The sequence below is a fragment of the Globicephala melas genome, chromosome 12 (assembly GCF_963455315.2).
Source record: "Globicephala melas chromosome 12, mGloMel1.2, whole genome shotgun sequence".
Lineage (NCBI taxonomy): Eukaryota > Metazoa > Chordata > Mammalia > Artiodactyla > Delphinidae > Globicephala > Globicephala melas.
In genome coordinates, this window is record NC_083325.1 from 67792332 (window position 1) to 67812314 (window position 19983).

At 39.4% G+C, this 19983-nt stretch overlaps 2 protein-coding genes across 3 annotated transcripts in view; one reads left to right on the forward strand and one right to left on the reverse strand.

Annotated features, from left to right (window-relative positions):
• The first annotated feature begins 1142 nt into the window (after nt 1-1142).
• TRMT61B (tRNA methyltransferase 61B) lies at nt 1143-19785 on the forward strand. Its single transcript, XM_070046863.1, has 7 exons — nt 1143-1872; nt 6438-6540; nt 9546-9736; nt 17481-17572; nt 18273-18499; nt 19216-19293; nt 19375-19785. The coding sequence occupies exons 1-7, from the start codon at nt 1159-1161 to the stop codon at nt 19416-19418; spliced, it is 1449 nt and encodes a 482-aa protein (XP_069902964.1). The 5' UTR covers nt 1143-1158; the 3' UTR covers nt 19419-19785.
• SPDYA (speedy/RINGO cell cycle regulator family member A) overlaps nt 19684-19983 on the reverse strand; it is a 33640-nt gene continuing 33340 nt past the window's right edge. For both annotated transcript variants that reach the window (XM_060309495.1, XM_060309494.1), the window contains exon 7: nt 19684-19772. In XM_060309495.1, coding sequence (XP_060165478.1) covers nt 19684-19772 — 89 coding nt within the window. The remainder of the gene's footprint in view (nt 19773-19983) is intronic.

A 19983-nucleotide genomic window follows, 5' to 3' on the forward strand; every position in this document is an offset into this window, starting at 1 on the left:
ATAAATTCATTTTTATTTAAAAATTTGGGGCGGGTACCAAAACCTGGGAATAAAAATTTTTAAAGAGAGAATTAGAAAATACAGTCAATGCTCTTTTTTTTGGCTTAAACAACAGAATTAATTTTCTCACAGTTCTGGCAGCTAGAAGTCCAACATCAAGGTGTTAGCAGGTTTGGTTTCTTCTGAGGCTTCTCTCCTTGGCTTGTAGATGGCCATGGTCTTCCCTCTGTGTCCTAATCTCTTCTTACAAGGACAGCAGTCATATTGGATTAGGGCCCATTCTGGTGACATTTTAATTTAATTACCTCTTTAAAGACCCTATCTCCAAATACAGTCCCATTCTGGGGTACTGAAGGTTAGGACTTCGATACATGAACTTGGGAGGGATGAAATGGAGCCTATAACACCCCTCTACCCCGCCACCCCTGTTTTAACATTGGCCTTTTCCCATTTTAAGATAATTTTACTTAGTTTTGGGGAGGGTAAAACAGTTAACTATTATATTTTAATGATTAAAAACAATTCTGTAAAATGAGCACACAGTGAATACAGTCACTTTAATCTAGGGTCGCCGACTCTCTGGGCCTGGGGATGGCATGCAGGTGGTCAGAGCCCAGTCAAAAGGGACTCGCTCGGACTGGGGGAAGGAGGCGGTCAGCTGGGAAAGAAGCTCCAGTCAGCGGGTGGCACGTCCAGCTGCAGTCTATAAAAACGCATCTCGGGGCCAGTTTTACTTATGGTGACCGACTGACGTTCCTGCTCCTGATTACCAGCGAGCTAACTAACCCTGGTACAGGACTTCAGCTTAGACAACGCTTTGACAGGCTGTGTCTCTCTTAATCCTCTCGTCCCCGGACGAGGCTGGTGGAGATTTGTCAGCAGTAAACTGTTTACTCTGCACACATTCCAAAGAGGAAAATGGGCCCCTGCGCGGGAAAGAGGCCCGCTCCCGGGACAGTTACTCAGCGACTACCTCACGGAACCCCGGGCTGCCAACTCGGCCGCTGCGCCCCTCCTCGGGACGCAGGCGCTGTAGCGGAGTTCTTCCGGCGAAACAGCTGTCCGTCCCCCAGGCAGCTGCGTCAATGCTGCGCGCAGCGAGAGGCGGAGCCTCGGCCCTGCGACAGTCGCCTGCGACAGTCGCCTGCGCGGGTCGTCATGCTGTCAACCAGGCGCCTGGGTCTGGTCTTGCTACCGCTGAGGCGTTTCCGGAGGTGGCCAGGGTTCGGGACCTGTCCATTCCTGTGCTGCCTTGGGCAAGAGCCCTTCGAGAGAGCCCGGTTATTGTGTTGCAAATTCTCGTCTAGAGACGCGCGAGATGAAGAAGGAGAGCGCGAGGCGGCACAGAGGAAAGCCCCAGACGTAGAGTCGCCTCCATCTCTCCCTCCGCTCGTCCGGGGACTTGGGACCAGATGTCTTTCGTCACTGGAAAGCCTCAGACTACCGACGCCGCGAAAGGAGTCACCCCCTCGAAAGCGCGAGGGCTCGAGTGAAGACCAGGGCCAGTCGGGTCCCGCACACCAGGGATCCGGCGGTCCCTCACTGCCCGCCTTGGCCCAGCCTGCCACCAAGGATGACGAACTTCACGTCTCCTCTTCCTGGTCAACTACCCGAGAGGTGCCTTTTCGGGCTGGGGAGCTGATTTTAGCTGAGACTGGGAAGAGAGAAACACAATTTAAAAAATTATTTAGGTTGAGCAATGCCGGACACTTAAATAGTATCTGGGGGGCAGTCCCGTTCAGCGAGATCGTGGGGAAGTTCCCCGGCCAGATACTGAGGAGTTCCTCTGGTAAGCACTTCATGCTGAGGAGGCCAGCATTGGAAGACTATGTATTACTGATGCAAAGAGGGCCTGCCATAACATATCCTAAGGTAATGCGATGGGAGTTAGGTTCATTTGGTTCCACCAAGAGCAAAACGGATGCAGTACTACAGACCTGATTAATGTACTTAAAGCACATCTCAGCACGTTTCAAATTTTTATTGTTCTCACTTTTTTTTAACCAATGGCTATGACTTTTACATATTTTATGATTACTAATTTTAGGAAGAAATAGCCAGATTTTAATTTTAACTTGGGAGCCTCGATTCTCAGATCTGTAAAGTGATTTACTATATAGAGTGATGTGGACTCACTAGGCAATAAGAATGTGTATTTATTCCCCACAATTCTTAAGTTTGCGAGTTCAGCAGTCAAGAGAACGTTGAACTCTTGGGGACAATTTTTTAGTACCACTGTGGCGATATTTTAAGCATCATATTTAATCAGGCATGTTGTTAGAGGTATATTTTGTCAACAATAGATATCAAACTATGCTTTTTAAAAAATATATATATATTTTGTTGTTGTTGTTTTTCGGTACGCGGGCCTCTCACTGCTGTGGCCTCTCCCGTTGCAGAGCACAGGCGCCGGACGCGCAGGCTCAGCGGCCATGGCTCACGGGCCCAGCCGCTCCGCGGCATGTGGGATCTTCCCGGACCAGGGCACGAACCCGTGTCCCCTGCATCGGCAGGCGGACTCTCAACCACTGCGCCACCAGGGAAGCCCTAAATATATTTTAAATTTTATTTTATTTTTGGCTGCATTTGGTCTTTGCTGCGCACGGGCTTTCTCTAGTTGCGGAGAGTGGGGGCTACTCTTCGTCGTGGTGCGCGGACTTCTCATTGCGGTGGCTTCTCTTGTTGCGGAACACGGGGTCTAGTAGTTGTGTCACGCGGGCTTAGTAGTTGTGGCGCATGGGCTTAGTTGCTCCGTGGCATGTGGGATCTTCCCGGACCAAGGCTCGAACCCGTGTCCCTTGCATTGGCAGGCGGATTCTTGACCACTGCGCCGCTAGGGAAGCCCTCACTATGCTTTTCCCATTAGAAAAAAAAAATTTATATGAAAACAGCTAAAATTAGACACTAAACATAAAAGGAATATTATTTATAAGTAAATTACCTACCTAGTTTCTTGTTACAATCTTATGCTAATCATCCATTGCTAGTGGTTTATTTTAATCATTAGTCACAGTCACTGTCCTTGAGCAGAATGTTCCTTTGTAACAAATCCTCCTCCTAGTCCTAGATGAGGAATCATTCATTATTTCTTTAGTAAATACTCTCCTACCTTATATATTCAGGGCACTATTTTAGGGAGGTGAAGCGGTGAACCACAGTCCTTGCTCTCAACATAGACCTTATGTCCTAGAGGAGGTGACAAGGAACAAACAAGTAAATGAAAGAATTCGATAATTTCAGGTAGTGCTAAGTGCCATAAAGACAAGTAGATTAACAATAACATTGTGTTGGGTAACCTGGGGGAGGAGAATACTTTATGTCAGGTGGTTAGAGAAGGTCTCTGAGGAGGTACGTTTGATAAACTAATTAAGGAAGAGCCAGCCTTGCAAAGATCTAGGAGCAGAGTGCTTGCAAAGGGAAGAGTATTGCAGAGTTCCTGCTGCGGGCTGAGTGGGTTAGGTGAGGGAGAGAATGGTATGAGATGTGCTGTGGTTGGAGATATGAGTATTTTATTCCAGGTGCATTGGGTGACTGTTGGAAGGTTCTAAGTAGGAATCCAGTCTATATATATGTATATTTTTTAATAAATTTATTTATTTTATTTATTTTTGGCTGCTTTTCATCTTCACTGCTGCGCACGGGCTTTCTCTGGTTACAACGAGTGGGGGCTACTCTTCTTTGCACTGCAAGGGCTTCTCATTGCGGCGGCTTCTCGTTGTGGAGCACAGGCTCTAGGCGCGCGGGCTTCCGTAGTTGTGGCTTGCGGGCTCTAGAGCGCAGGCTCAGTAGTTGTGGCGCACGGGCTTAGTTGCTCTGCAGCATGTGGGATCTTCCGGGACTAGGGCTCGAACCCACGTCCCCTGCATTGGCAGGAGGATTCTTAACCACTGCGCCACCAGGGAAGTCCTTCCACTGACTTTTGAAAGCTGGTCTCCTCCGTAGAATTATGTAGTTTTATCTTAATATTAAAAGTTGGTCTGAGGGAGCAATTTTGAGTAAACTTCCTAATAGTTACGTGTAAAGTGTGAACATTTCACAGGGGTCAGTATCAAGCACTTTTAGGTTTGGAGTAGAAGTATAAATGGCAACACTCCCTAAATTTTTATTTTTATTTTATTTTTATTTATTTATTTATTTAGGCCACACCCTGTGGCTTGCGGGATTTTAGTTCCCCAACCAGGGTTTGAACCTGGGACCATAGCAGTGGAAGTGCCAAGTCCTAACCACTGGACCGCCAGGGAATTCCCAACACTCCCTAAATTTTTAAATTAACCTTTTCTGCTGATTTGCGTGTTTGGAATACTTATATAAGAACCATTGGAGAGTAGGAATTGTTGCCACTTCAGGCTAAAGTGCAGCCCAGTTATTAAAACCTTCTGCTGAGCATTAGGTTTATATTGTTGAATTAGGAAAGAGATTAAAATTCCTGCCAAGGAAAAAAAGGAAAAAGTCTGAAAAGATTGTTTGAAAGCCTAAAGTTTTAAAATGTATAGAAAACTCAATAGTAGAGTGATATTTCATAACTTCAGAGGAGTCTCCCAGTAGCTTCAAATCCCTTTTGGAAAGAGGCAAGAAAATGAATAAATGCTATTCCCACCCCAGTTTTGGACTGAAATCGCTAGGATGTGTAAAATGGGCTCCAACCTCATTCCATGGAGACCAGGTAACCTGAATGGCAGGAAGCAAAAGTTAAAGTGTGCTAACGTTTTTTTTTTTAATTTTATAATTCTAGTCTTATATGAAAGAGCCAAGGAAATAGAACTGCCTTCTCCAGGGCATTTCACTGAAATGGCTACTGGAGCTGCCTCCCACTCCTGTGTGAAGTTATCTGTGCCCCCTCCCACCTCTACTCCCACGTGCCTGGCAGATGGGAGAGGATATGTATGTCTGAAAGACTTTGAATTTGTTAATGAAACTTTTTGACTAATACACCTTAAGAATTATGTGTCTAAGTATCATTTGGTTCAAGCCTTAGTCCATCATTTCAGAAAATACATTTTGAGGGCTTCCCTTCCCTGGTGGCGCGGTGGTTGGGAGTCCGCCTGCCGATGCAGGGGACACGGGTTTGTGCCCCGGCCCGGGAGGATCCCACATGCCGCGGAGCGGCTGGGCCCGTGAGCCATGGACGCTGGGCCTGCGCGTCCGGAGCCTGTGCTCCGCAACGGGAGAGGCCACAACAGTGAGAGGCCCGCGTACCGCAAAAGAAAAAAAAAATAAGAAAATACATTTTGGCTTTTAATTAGATAACTGTACCTGTTAAATAGTTTCTTATTTATCCAAACCTATATTTAATACACAACTTTGTTGTGACTCAACAGAGGATCCTAGAAAACCTCCTGTTTCTTTTAGAATTTTCACAGCAGCTTTTGCCAGAGAAGGAAAAGATAGTAATACCTTACCAGATGTGCTGCTTATTAGCAACTTCGAAAGGTTTGTTATTGGGGGGCTGTTGAAATAAATGCTAACATTTAAAATTTTCTCTCTCTATAGCATTTGTAATATATAGTGAAATGATCAACAGCGTGGTTAGGAGATGTTTGGGAGTTCAACATCAGGTCTACCCCTGACTTGCCCACTTGATTCCTGGCTGTGTGACTTTGGGCAAATTACTTTTTTGATTTCTCATCCTTATAATGGGGATGGTGATACTTTTCTCATATTAGTATTCTGATTAAACAAGATAATGTTTGAAAGCAGTTTGCATAGTTAACAGAAGCCTGGCACCTGGTGAAGTTTCAATAAACAGCTATTACTACTATCATCCATGATATTCCTGTTAACAAAACAATTCTTTAGTTATAAAGTTTGGCAAATGAGTCCTCCTGTCTATTCCTGGTATCCTAATTCTAAATGAGCATTCATCATTTCATGCAGAGATTATGTAATAACTTCCTAACTGGTCTTTATACCTCTAATTTTTTTCTATTCTAGTACATCCTGTATTCGTCTCACAGATTAATCTTTATAAAATGCCATTAATATTACCTCAGTGACATGCCCCAGTTACTTACCAGGTTAAGTTCAGATGCGTTAGCATGGATTCAGGTCTCTCCTTACCGCTCCTCCTGAGATGGGCAAACTGTGTTTATTACTCTACCTCTTTTTTGTTTAAAACTATTTCTACTTTGTGACTGTTTCCTTAAATTCTCTATGTCTTTAAGGTAGGGCAGTCTGCTGATTTCTCCTTTCTCTGAGCTCCTATTCTTACTTATTTTCTGTAATTTCAATATTATACTGAAGTGCTTCTGTATTTGCTACCTGATTCTTGAATCTCTCATTTCATCAAGTAAAATATAAACTTTTGGTAGGCAGGACCAGAGTTTAATCCTTTTATTTTTTCACTTCTTTTCTCCAAGTCCAACATAGTGTTTGTAAGCCTAGGTGCTTAGTACATATTTATTGGTCACAGAGTCACCCATGCTGTGTTTCAATCATAGGATATGAATATGATACTGTTGATGATGAATATCCACCCAGGTGATACTGTTTTGGAAGCTGGCTCGGGCTCTGGTGGAACGAGCTTGTTTTTATCCAAAGCAGGTAAGAGATTGGGATAAATGAGTTGAATTTAGATGACAAAGAAAACATTCAGTCTGTCCATAATAACGGGAAGTTAAATAGATACAGATGTTTCAGAAAATATTCACATAACTTTGTGATAGAGAGCATTCTTGAAATCAAATGTAAGCAACTGTTTTTCTTTCCATTTTGTGCATTTATTCAAGTCATTCTCTGTCTAACCCTCTCTCTGTTTGCTTTCTGTTGCTCCCTCCACGCTTTTTTTTAACTAAATTTTTTTTTAGAACATAACATAGCTACAGAAAAGTACACAGATCATAAGTGTATACCTCAGTGAATTTTTATATCGTGACCACACTCACGTAGTTATTACCCAGATCAAGACAGGGAATGTTATTGTACCACTGAAACCTCAAATCCCTTCTCAGTCCTTATCCTACCCAAAGGTAGAAGGTAGCCACCACTCTGACTTTTATCACCATTGATTAGTTTTGCCTGTTTTGAATCTTACGTAAAAGGAATCCTGTAGTATTGTACTCTTTCGAATCTGGTTGCTTTCATTCAACGTTCTGTTTGTGAGATTCAGCCACTGCATGTAGCGATGGTTATTTCATGTTAGTTGCCATTTTTGTAAGTAAAGCACAGTTTATCCATTCTGCTGTTGATGGGCATTTGAGTTGAATGTTGTGAATAGTGCTTCTCTGAACATTCTTGTACTTGTCTTTTGTGCACACATGTACATGTGTTTGTTGATAATAGTGCCAAGTGAATACTCAGTATGAGAGAATATAGAAGGAGGAGGGCTGTCAGCTGCTGGAGAAGAGTCATATACTATCAGGGGCAAAGAATTATTTTTGCTGTTCATGAATAAATTAATACGTAATATAGAACTATTAAGCTAAAGCTAGATCACGAAGAATTTTCCTTTCTTTAAGTCTCTAAATATTGTCAGTCGGTAAAAGTACTGCTTGAAGGTAGCACCTAATCAAAACTCAAGAGGTATATAGTAAACATAAATATCTGTTCATGTTCCCACCACTTGATTTCTGGTTACTGTCATTGTAGTTGATTATTACTCCCTTTGACCACTTAATTCCTCTGATTGTCAGGATGGCTTTGGCTTTTGGCTGCCTCTGCAGTGTTCCCTTCCTCACCTAGTAATAGACAGCATTCTCTTTTGGTAGATTTTTTTTTTTAATCATTCATGTTGGTTTTATAACTGCATTCTTTTTTAGCTAATAAACATTGTTAGAGCAGTTGTAGGTGTATGTGGGTAGATTTTATAAAGATTACAGATAGACATATACTGAATTAAACTTAAACCTTTTGTTTTTTGACCTAATGTCATCACATACAAACATAATCCAACTTATACTGGGTCAGGAAATTCATTTTGGGCTCCTCACATCTTTTGTTGGACTCTTTTCTGTGCATAGTTAAAGGCAGCCATTTCTTCACAATCTGTGACAGATTCCTAAATGCATTTGACAAAGTGAATTTATAAAAAATTTGTGAAACAAGAGGAATGTTTGTATTTCTAATATCTATAGTGTTGGAGGAGTGTCATGGCATAAATAATCCCAAACTATGAGTGATCAAGAAATTATTGCTGTTTACTTTCAGGATGGATTTATTTTCACCATAATTTTCTAAGTGTTTAGCTTATGCTACTATTAACATTAACTTTTATCCCTTGAGAACATGATGACTTACAGCTGGACTTACATTTTAAAGAGACATGCTGCAATTTAAACTCTTCATTTTAACTGTAGACTGATTGATCTGGGACAGCCTCCAAATGGTATCAAATCACCTCATATAGAGGTGGGTAGAAAATTAATTGCTGTAAGTTAAAATGTAGTAGTTTTCTGTGAAACTGCAGCATTACTATGATAAATAGTTTGAAAGTTTTTCAGACACACACAAAAATACAAGTATTGGGGCTTTCCTGATGGCGCAGTGGCTGAGAATCCGCCTGCCAATGCAGGGGACATGGGTTCGAGTCCTGGTCTGGGAAGATCCCACATGCCACGGAGCAACTAAGTCTGTGCGCCACAACTACTGAGCCTGTGCTCTAGAGCCTGCGAGCCACAACTACTGAGCCCGCATGCCACAACTACTGAAGCCCATGCACCTAGAGCCCATGCTCTGGAACAAGAGAAGCCCGAGCACCACAACGAAGACCCAACACAGCCAAAAATAAATAAATTAAAAAAAACAAACAAACAAGTATCTTTTAAGTATCTGAAAGGCCTAACTTCATCCATATGACATCCAAAAGACATGCAAATTAAAACTACAATGATAAACTATATGCAATTTTTAGATTGACACAGGTAAAAAGTTTGATAACTCTTTGTTGGAGAGAATATGGAGAAATAGGCACTCTAATACATTGTTGGTCGAGTGTAAATTGGTATCATTGTTTTTTTGGAGGACAATTTGGTAATAATTTTCAAAATAAAAATATTCACATATCCCTTGAGTCAGCAATTCTATTTTTAGGACTTTATCCTATAGATATACTGGCTCATGTGTACAAAGACTTAGGCAAAATAATTTTTATTGCAATATTGTTTGTTATAGCATAAGACTAGAAACAAGCTAAATGTTCATCAGTAGGTGACTGGTTAAATACACTGTGACATTGTCATACAATGGAACATAATAGCTGTTTTAAAAAATGCAGTAGATCATTAATCACTGAAATGGCATTGGTAAATAAGAAGGAAGGTACAGGACAGTATATATGATAGATAACAACGTGTGTTAAAAACAGAGAAAGATACTTGTACACTTGTACTATAGGCAGCGACTTTCTCGGGAAGGGTAAATAACTATGGTGGAATGATTGTCTCTGATGAGGGAGATTGATTGGGTATTTGGGACAGGGTAGAGACTTTTGTAACCTTGAACTATTTGAATTATTTTTTCACATCCATGTAATGTCTTTGCAAAATAAAATTTTGATATTCTTTATGTACTGATTAATACTGTGTAATGTCGTGATTTTTTTTTAAATTAAGTTGGATCACAAGGACGAGTCATAAGTTTTGAAATTAGAAAAGACCACCATGAACTGGCTAAGAAGAATTACAAACACTGGCGTGATTCATGGAAAGTGAGTCATGTAGAAGAGTGGCCAGACAACGTGGATTTTATTCATAAGGATATTTTAGGAGCAACTGAAGACATAAAATCTTTAACATTTGATGCGGTAAGTTTTCTAAAGTAGCCCTATGATATTACCTAATACTGAGTACAAAGAAAACAGGGACCATGCTTCTTTTATATGGAAAAGGATCTTCCTTCATTATTTGCCCCATTTCTATCTCTAAGAGTGGGAGGAATATTTTCCTTTAATGTCATGGTGGGATTCAGAGCAGAGAGATATACTGAATTAGGTGCCAAAGTTGTTAATAAATGTGGGGTAATGATGAAATACTAGGAGGAGTAGTTGAGCATCATGAACTTCAACGTTTCTAGGATAAAGGAATAATAATTTGGAAGCAGCATTGGGAGCATACTGAGCCCCGCACCTGACCTCATATTGTGAGATTTGGGGGAATAAATAGCCTTCAGTTTTGAGGGAAGAGGCAAGAGGCATCTTTAGACAGTTAAAGTCAGGATGTAGAGGAGTGTCAATTAAAGATGTTGAGGATAGAGGCATATTTATTGTGAACAAAGCTCCAGAAAGTGGAGTGGAGGGATTTGGGAGGAGAGGGAGGAGTGGGAGGTTGAGTTAGGGGAGGAGAAGCAGAGTAGTATGAAGATAAAAGGATAGACGACGAGAGAATGCCATTTTAAGCTGTGAACAGTGATGATGGAGATATGGGCCATAGTGCTATTAGATGACCTCAGAGTTTCACAATTCTAGTTTAAGTTGCCTTACCCTTGATGATGCCATTATCAGTTCATGGCTTGACACTATGGACTGGGGTCTGGGTAAGAAGTCTTCTTCGCTTTTCTTTCTTTTTTTTTTTTTAATAACTTTATTTATTTATTTTTGGCTGTGTTGTGTCTTTGATGCTGCGCACGGGCTTTCTCTAGTTGCAGCGAGCAGGGGCTACTCTTCATTGCGTTGCACGTGCTTCTCATTGTGGTGGCTTCTCTTGTTGCGGAGCATGGGCTCTGGGTGCGTGGGCTTCAGTAGTTGTAGCACACGAGCTCATTAGTTGTGGCTCATGGGCTCTAGAGCGCAGGCTCAGTAGTTGTGGCTTATGGGCTTAGTTGCTCTGCAGCATGTGGGATCTTCTGGACTAGCGCTCGAACCCGTGTCCCCTACATTGGCAGGTGGATTCTTAACCACTGTGCCACCAGGGAAGTCCCTTCTTCACTTTTCTTAATTGGCTATTGGAAGCTTATTTTAGGAACTTTATAAGGGAAACTAGGTGAGAAATGAAGTAAAGTTCAAAGAGGTGATTTTTATCAGGACTGCTTCCTATCTCTGATATAACTAAAGCCAATAGCTACAGTGGCACAGCTTCCTGGACACAAGGACCACAGTTTGTGTTTTTTTTTTCCTCATCCTTGTTTGGCTTGCACATTATATAGCTCAATAAGGGCAGAAAGAGGACTTGTTCTATGTAGGCCATCCATAGGAACGTCACAGATACGTGGGAGTTTAATTGGTCATCAGAATTCTGCTTGATGAGCATGAAACACAACAAAGGATTTTAACAGTATTGTTACAGCCTTGTGGAAACCTGCTGAAACATCCATCCCTGTTCCAAAGGAAAGAATACTCCTTACTAGATTTTTTCAATTGAATCTCTCTTGAATAATAGTGACAGATGAATACTCAGAGCATATAGAAGGAGGAGAACTGTCAGCTTCTGGGGAAGAGTCATATACTATTGGGGCAAAGAATTATAGTTGGTGTTCATAAATAAATTACTCATAATATAGAATTATTAAGTTAAAGCTAGATCATGAAGAATTTTCCTTTCTTTAAGAAAGTCTCTAAAAATTGTCAGTTGGTGAAAGTCCTGCTTGAAGGTAGCACTTGACCAAAACTCAAGAGGCGTATAGTAAACATAAATATCTTTGGGGGAGAGGATGTTTATTTATTTATTTTATTGAAGTATAGTTGATTTACAATGTTGTGTTATTTTCTGGTGTACAGCAAAGTGATTCAGTTGTACATATATATACATATTCTTTTTCATATTCCTTTCCATTGTGGTTTATTACAGGATATTGAATATGGTTCATACAGTAGGACCTTATTCATCTATTGATATTTTATATATAGTAGTTTGTATCTGTTAATCCCAAATTCTTACTTCATCCCTCCCCCACCCCCTTTCCCCTTTGGTAAACAGAAGTTTGTTTTCTATGTCTATGAGTCTGTTTCTGTTTCATAAATAAGTTCATTTGTGCTGTATTTTAGATTCCACATATAAGTGATATCATACGGTATTTATCTTTCTCTTTCTGACTTACTTCACTTAGTTTGATAATCTCTAGGTCCATCCATGTTGCTGCAAATGGCATTATTTCATTCTTTTTTATGGCTGAGTAGTATTCCATTGTGTATATGTACCACATCTTCTTTATCCATTCATCTATCAGTGGACATTTAGGTTGCTTCCATATCTCGGCTGTTGTAAATAGTGCTGCTGTGAATATGGAGGTGCATGTATCTTTTTGAATGGCAACTCTACTTTTAGTTTTTTAAGGAACCTCCATACTAGTAAACATAAATTTCTATGCATGTTCCCACCACTTGATTTCTGGTTATTGTTATCCTAGTTGATTATTGCTTCCTTGACTACTTAATTCCTCTCCTAGCTGCCATCTCACCTCCTGGGCCTTCACACTTCCAATCCATTCTCCTCATCTTTAGACTAATCTAGTTCTCATACTGTCACTCTCCTGCTGAGAAACCAATTAGGAACTTTTCATTCAAAGATTTATGGTGTCCTTCAGAATCTGATCTCAACCTTCCTTTCTTTAGCTTTTTTATATAAGCTGCCTATACTCCTGCCATCTCAAATGAGGGTAGAGGAATAAAAAAAGGTGTTGAACCACAAAGACAAAGAGAACAGAACAAGAAAAAAATGGCTAATAAAAGATTTTAAACAAATTTTAATACATTTTGTAAACAACCTAACCATCAAAAGAGGAATGGACATGGTGGAATACTAACAATGGTATTATTTAACATAGTGAAATAAATGTACTGTATCTACATCAATAAATCTCCCTGAGAAAACCATAATTCAAAAAGACACATATGTCCCAATGTTCAATGAAGCACTATTTACAATAGCCAGGACATGGAAACAACCTAAATGTCCATTGACAGATGAATGGATAAAGACTATGTGGTACATATAGACAATGGAATATTACTCATCCATAAAAAGGAATGAAATTGGGTCACTTGTAGAGATGTGGATGGACCTAGAGTTTGTCACACAGAGTGAAGTAAGTCAGAAAGAGAAAAAAAAATATTGTATATTAATGCATATATGTGGAATCTAGAAAAATAGTACAGATGAACCTATTTCCAGGGCAGGAATAGAAATGCAGATGTAGAGAACAGACGTGTGGACATGGAGGGAAAGGGGAGGGTGGGATGAATTGGGAGATTAGATTTGACATAGATACACTACCATGTGTAAGATAGCTAGTTAGAACCTGCGGTATAGCACAGGGAGCTCAGCTCGGTGTTCTGTGATGACCTAGATGGGTGGGATGGGTGGGGGATGGGAGGGAGGTCCAAGAGGGAGGGGATATATGTATACATATAGCTGATTCACTTCACTGTACAGCAGAAACTAACACAACATTGTAAAGCAATTATACTCCAATAAAAAAAATCTCATAGAACTTAGTGAAAAACGAATTATTCAAGAATAAGTATGGAATGGCTACATATATGTAAAATTTTAAAAACAGTACCATGTATTGTTTGTAGCTATATACATATGTTGTAGAAGCATAAAATTATTTGGCAACATTCCCAACTTCAGGACAGTGATTATCTCTGAGGAGAGAAAAGGAGGGAGTGAATAGAGGGAAGTAAGTTTTGGAGTTTATTCATTCTGGTTCACTTAGGCTCCATAGTAGCCAATATGACCTTGGGTAAATTACTTAATCTTTCTGTGCCTCAGTCACCTCATGTATTAAACAGGAATAGTAATCAACAATAATACCTATTTCATAGTGTTGTTGAGGATTAAATGAGGTGTTTCTGTAAAGTGCATAGAACAGTACCTGATATATAGTAAGCATTAAATTAGTATTAGCTATGATTTTCATCATTATGAGTTTTCTCCTTTTCCCTTTTCTCTACCTGTTTATTTTATTTTTTAAAATAAATTTATTTATTTAATTTATTTATTTGGCTGCATTGGATCATTGCTGCGTGCAGGCTCTCTCTAGTTGCGGCGAGCGGGGGCTACTCTTCGTTGCAGTGTGCGGGCTTCTCACCGCAGTGGCTTCGCTTGTTGTGGAGTACCGGCTCTAGGCATGTGGGCTTCAGTAGTTGTGGCACACGGGCTTAGTAGTTGTGGCTTGCGGGCTCTAGAGTGCAGGCTCAGTAGTTGTGGCGCATGGGTGTAGTTGCTCCACGGCATGTGGGATCTTCCCGGACCAGGGCTCGAACCCATGTCCCCTGCATTGGCAGGCGGATTCTTAACCACTGCACCACCAGGGAAGTCCCTACCTGTTTAAATTCTACTCTTCCTTCAAAGCTTAGATAAAAGTTTGTCTCCTCCATGGAATATACCTTAATCATCTAAGTGGAGGATTATCATCTTTCTCTGAATTACTGAACCACTTTCTTGATTCAACAAATATGTATTAGAGACCTGCTGTGTGCCGTCTACTATGCTAAGACAAAAATGAATTATACATTTAAAGGAGGTTTCGATATAGAAGAAAAGGTAGACATATAAAGATTTATTAGAAAGACTCAGAAGCACGAAACATTATGGCTGTAGAATTGGGTCTAATGAGGAGATGAAGATGCAAATACAGTCATGAGGGACTAGATAGTGAAGAACACTTGTGTGTATATCAAGCTAGGACATGTGGACATTATCTTTTAGATAATGGAAAACTATTGATGAGTTCTTAAGTAGGGGAGTAGAATGTCCAGATTCCTGTTTCAGAATAATTCTGGTGAAAGAATGGAATTTACATAGTCTATGTAGAAAGCTATTGTAATGTTTCAACAAGGTATGATGAGGTCCTGACCTAAAGCATTAGCAGTAGGATGAATTTGAGAAATACTAAGAGGTAGATTTGTAGGACTGGATAATTTTAATCCAAATAAAAGCATCAAAACCCCACAGATTCTCAAAAAAGAATTCAAGGTAAAGAAATAGTGACTGTAATTTCCTGATTTGAGTGGCTAATGAATGGTAATGTTGTTAGCTGAGCCATGGAGCTTTGGAATGGCAGGCTTCTTGGTAGTCTTATTTTTGGTTCTTGTTGATAATATACTAAAACTACAGTCACAGAGACCAATATGTCCACACCGTTGGCCCTTTGATTAGTCATTGAGATCTTTACTTGGATATCTAATAGGCATCTTTTTTTTAAGTATTTATTTATTTATTCATTCATTTATTTATGGCTGCATTGGGTCCCTTTTGCTGCACGTGGACTTTTCCCAGCTGTGGCGAGTGGGGGCCACTCCTTGCTGTGGTGCGTGGGCCTCCCATCCCGGTGGCTTCTCCCATTACGGAGCACGGGCTCCAGGCGCGTGGGCCTCAGCAGCTGTGGAGAGCAGGCTTAGTTGCTCCCAGCAGCTGTGGTGCACGGGTTTCAGTAGTTGTGGCTCACGGGCTTAGTTGCTCTGCGGCATGTGGGATCCTCCCGGACCAGGGATTGAACCTGTGTCCCCTGCACTGGTAGGCGGATTCTCAACCACTGTGCCACCAGGGAAGCCCTAATAGGCATCTTAAACTTGTGTCCAAATCTTGAATTCTCGAATATTTCTCCCCAAGCTTATTCTTCCCATTGTCTAAAATTATTTTCCTCAATAGTAAATGACATCTCCATTCTTTCAGTAGCTTAGGATGAAAACACTGGATTCATTCTCACTTCTTTCTCTCACATCTGACAGCCAATTCTAATTCTAATTGGCTCTGTGTTCTCATCACATCCAATGCTATTTGCTATTGCAAGTCACCATCATCTTTCCTTGCCCAAGTCAGAATGTACTTAATGCCACTGAATTGTACACTTGAAATGGCAACTTTTATGTTATGTTTATCACATTCAAAAAAGTTTAAAAAGTCAGACCATGTCTCAAACTCTCCAGTGACTTTTCGCTTCCTGAGTAAAGTTAAAGTCTGTAAGATTCTGCATAATCTGTCCCTCCCCATCCCCACCACATCCCCACCATCTGAGAACTCTTCTCTTACAACTTTCCCCCTTTTGTCTCCACTGCAGCGACTGTGGCCTTCTCAGACTCACCAAGTATCCTACAGCCTCAGAGCATTTGTATTTGCTGTTCTCTGAATCTGGAGCACACTTCCCCCCTCAATTTCCACAGGGTAACCTTAATCATTTTCTTTAGGTATCGTCACTGACCAGCCTATGTATAAAATAGTACTTCCTTCCCCTGCCCTGTCATTCTTTCCTTCATGTCCTCCTTTATAATCCTGTAGTTCTTCATGTCACTCATTACCCTCTGAATTACATATTTATTAGATTTTTGTTTACTGCCTATTCCTTATTAGAATATAAGTTCCTATGAAACAAAATAGAATATAAGCTCCCATTATATTTTTACCACTTAGCAAAATACTTGGCACATGGTAGATGCTCAGTAAATATTTGGTGAATAAATTAATAATGAATGATGACCCATTATTACTGTTTTTTTTAAAACACATAAACAGAATAATTTCTAATTTAGTAAATATAATGATGTGCCAACTACATTAGATTTCTAGAGCTATCTATCAGTAAGTCACTTTATTTTCTATTTGACTGTATTTTTGTTTTCAGTGAATTTTTTTGTAATTTCATTTACTCTGCATTCATTCAACATCTTTTGAGTACAGCCCTGTATTCTGCAACTGAATGAAGAGTAAAGAAACAAGGGACATGATTCTTGAATTTTACAATCTCTAAAATTAATATTCAACACTTTTGAACATAAAAATACATATTTGAGATAATGTGAATTTCTATTGCGAAAAGCTGAACTAAAGCATTGAAACTTTACATATACAGTTGACCTTTGTTTTTTTTTTTCGCGGTACGCTGGCCTCTCACTGTTGTGGCCTCTCCTGTTGCGGAGCACAGGCTCCGGACGCGCAGGCTCAGCGGCCATGGCTCACGGACCCAGACACTCCGCGGCATGTGGGATCTTCCCGGACCAGGGCACGAACCCGTGTCCCCTGCATCGGCAGGCGGACTCTCAACCACTGCACCACTAGGGAAGCCCACAGTTGACCTTTGAACAACATGGGGTTTAGGGGCACCACTCCTGTGTGCAGTCAAAAATCTGAGTATAACTTATAGTTGGCCCTCCCTATCCATGGTTCCAACATATCCAGGGTTCCACATCTTCAGATTCAACCAACCGCAGATTGTGTAGTACTGTAGTGTTTACTATTGAAAAAAATCCTTGCATCAAGTGGACCCGCGCAGTTCAAACCCATGTTGTTCATGGGGCAACTGTGTGTGTGTGTGTGTGTGTATCTAGGTATGTGTATAAAATATAGCTAAAGATTCCTGTATTATCAATATTGCCAAGTACAAGACATGCCATTACGATTTTTATGTAGTCAAGTACTATGACAAATTGTATAATTATAAGTATGCCTTTTTGAGAGGGGTAAAATGACAGTCATTAGTATTACATTCTAAAAAATGAAATACTTTAACTGGGTAATTGCTTTCCCAAAGTGTATCATTTCACCTAAATAAGAAAAGAAAACACATGCTTTATTTAAACAAAACTCAGTCTGATTCTCTTTCCCCCACTACAGGTAGCTTTGGATATGTTGAATCCTCAAGTTGCTTTGCCTGTTTTATACCCAAATCTTAAACAGGGTGGTGTATGTGCTGTATATCTAGCAAAGTGAGTAATGTGACTTTTTGGTAATGTTATTTTAAACACAGTTTTGTTTTAAGTACTAGGCTAAAGTGTTCATTTTGTAACTGAGTTAAGTGTATATGTTATCTCGTAAAACTGTTATGAAGGGCTTCCCTGGTGGCACAGTGGTTAAAAATCTGCCTCCCAACACAAGGGACATGGGTTCAAGCCCTGGACTGGGAAGATCTCACATGCTGTGGAGCAACTAAGCCCATGTGCCACAACAAGAGAAGCCACCACAATGAGAAGCCCGCGCACTGCAACGAAGAGTAGCCCCCTCTCGCCACAACTAGAGGAAGCCTGCGCGCAGCAATGAACACCCAGTGCAGCCCAAAATAAATAAATAAATTTTTAAAAAAGTCAAAAAAAAACTGTTATGAAACAGCATATGTCCCAAATTCAGTTATATTGCTGTTTAAATCATCCTTTACATAAATGGTAATATAAGATGCATATTTCTTCTGACAATTTAGAAGAAAAGTTTTTAAAAGTGTAATGTGAACAATGATGTTATAGTCTCTTTATTGTTTTTACTTAGTATTCTCCTCTTATGTGCCCTAACTTGCATTTTTACATTTTTTCCCTTTTGATTTAAGCATAGCATTTAAATTGGCGTATAGTGAACTTAAATATAAAGTTATTGTTGTAGTAGAAATTTAAACTATATTTTTCACTTTTTTGAAAGCATCACACAGGTTATTGAACTTTTAGATGGAATTCGCATCTGTGAACTTGCCCTCTCATGTGAAAAGATAAGTGAAGTTATTGTCAGAGATTGGTTGGTTTGCCTTGCAAAACAGAAAAATGGAATTTTACCTCAAAAAGTGGAACCTAAAATCAACAGAGATTTACAATTATATTCTCAAAAGAAAATTAGAATTGAAGGTGAGATGTTTCAAGAAGATGACCATGGTGAGCTTCAGTTTTATTTTATGCATGTGTTTGCAATAATAAATGGAGAATACATTCCTGAATGTATTGGGCAATACATTATAAAAATATTTCTCAGGGATTTATTATGTTTTTCCTATAGAAATTGAAATGTGGTATTTATTCTGTTAAATTAAAATCTTTTAAGAGACAGAATCATGACTTTTCCTGCCTTTTATGTAAAACTCTGATACCTTTGAAGAACTGAACTTCTTATAATATTCATATTTTACTTGTGACAAGGGGATTGGCTTATGAAATACTTTAAATATACTAAAGAATGTTGTAAATTTAGATCAGTGATTATCACTGAAGGGAAAGAATTTAATAGGACCCGATATGCAAATAGCTAATATTCCAAAAAGCAACTTCTAGGAATTTTTCAAAGAACTAAATTTAGGTCCTTGTTGTATGTACACATTACTTAGGCCATAAACAAGTTTTCAGACATCCATTGATTTATGATATGAGCTTATCCATTTGGTTATAAAACCATATATAGGTTTATCATGTCATCCTTGACAAGTTGTTTCTGTAAGATAACTGTCAGAATAGCTCCAAGACAAAAGCTAAAAAAAAAAAAAGTCTGAGAGGAAAAAACTTACAGGAAAAGGACAGTAATTTGTTTTTTAACAGTTTTGTGAACAAATTATAAAATATTTTGTGTAGCTTACAATACATATTTTGTTCTATAACAGAAGAATCACATTCTGATTTTCCCTATGGATCATTTCCCTATATTGCTAGACCTATACACTGGCAAACTGGTCATACAGGTAAGTTTTTCAAGCTATATATTATATGGTGTTTTCTTCTCAAAATTGCAATGACCTTACCTTTTCCTCCCTTCAAATTAGCTTTTCTTGTCAAGTTGAGGAAGTGCAAACCACAACTTAACTGAGTACCTCAGATGACAACTGATTTGAAGATGCGAAGAAAAATATCAAAATAGAACTTTGTATTGCAAATCACTACTTTCATAGATTGGTATTCTTAGCTACTACTATGATTTGTATAACTTTTACATGTAATTTTGAAAAGTAACAAAAGCTAGAGAAAGATGTGTAACATTTCGAAACTGCTTAAATGTCCCATTTTGACACTTGTCTTGCAGTTAGTTTGACATTTTGTAGTTAATGATTCCAAGTTTGTTTAGTTGAGCCATCTCATTCTTCACTTCCTGTAAACCACTCCATAGATTTGTCTTCCTTCATGAAATTAGTTTTCTTTTCTTTGTTTGATTGATGGTCATTGGCTACCAAAATAAAATATGCATTTTGAGATAAATTTTAGGTATCTGTGTATTTTAAGTACATATTTTAATGGCTTGTATGTGTCTTAAAAAATAACAAATCTGGGCTATAGTAAATAATAGGGGGAAAACTGATAAGAATAACTATCTTAAAAATTGTAACAAAAGATGTAGCAATTCTTGAATCTCTTATCTTTCTCAGAATCATTTTAAC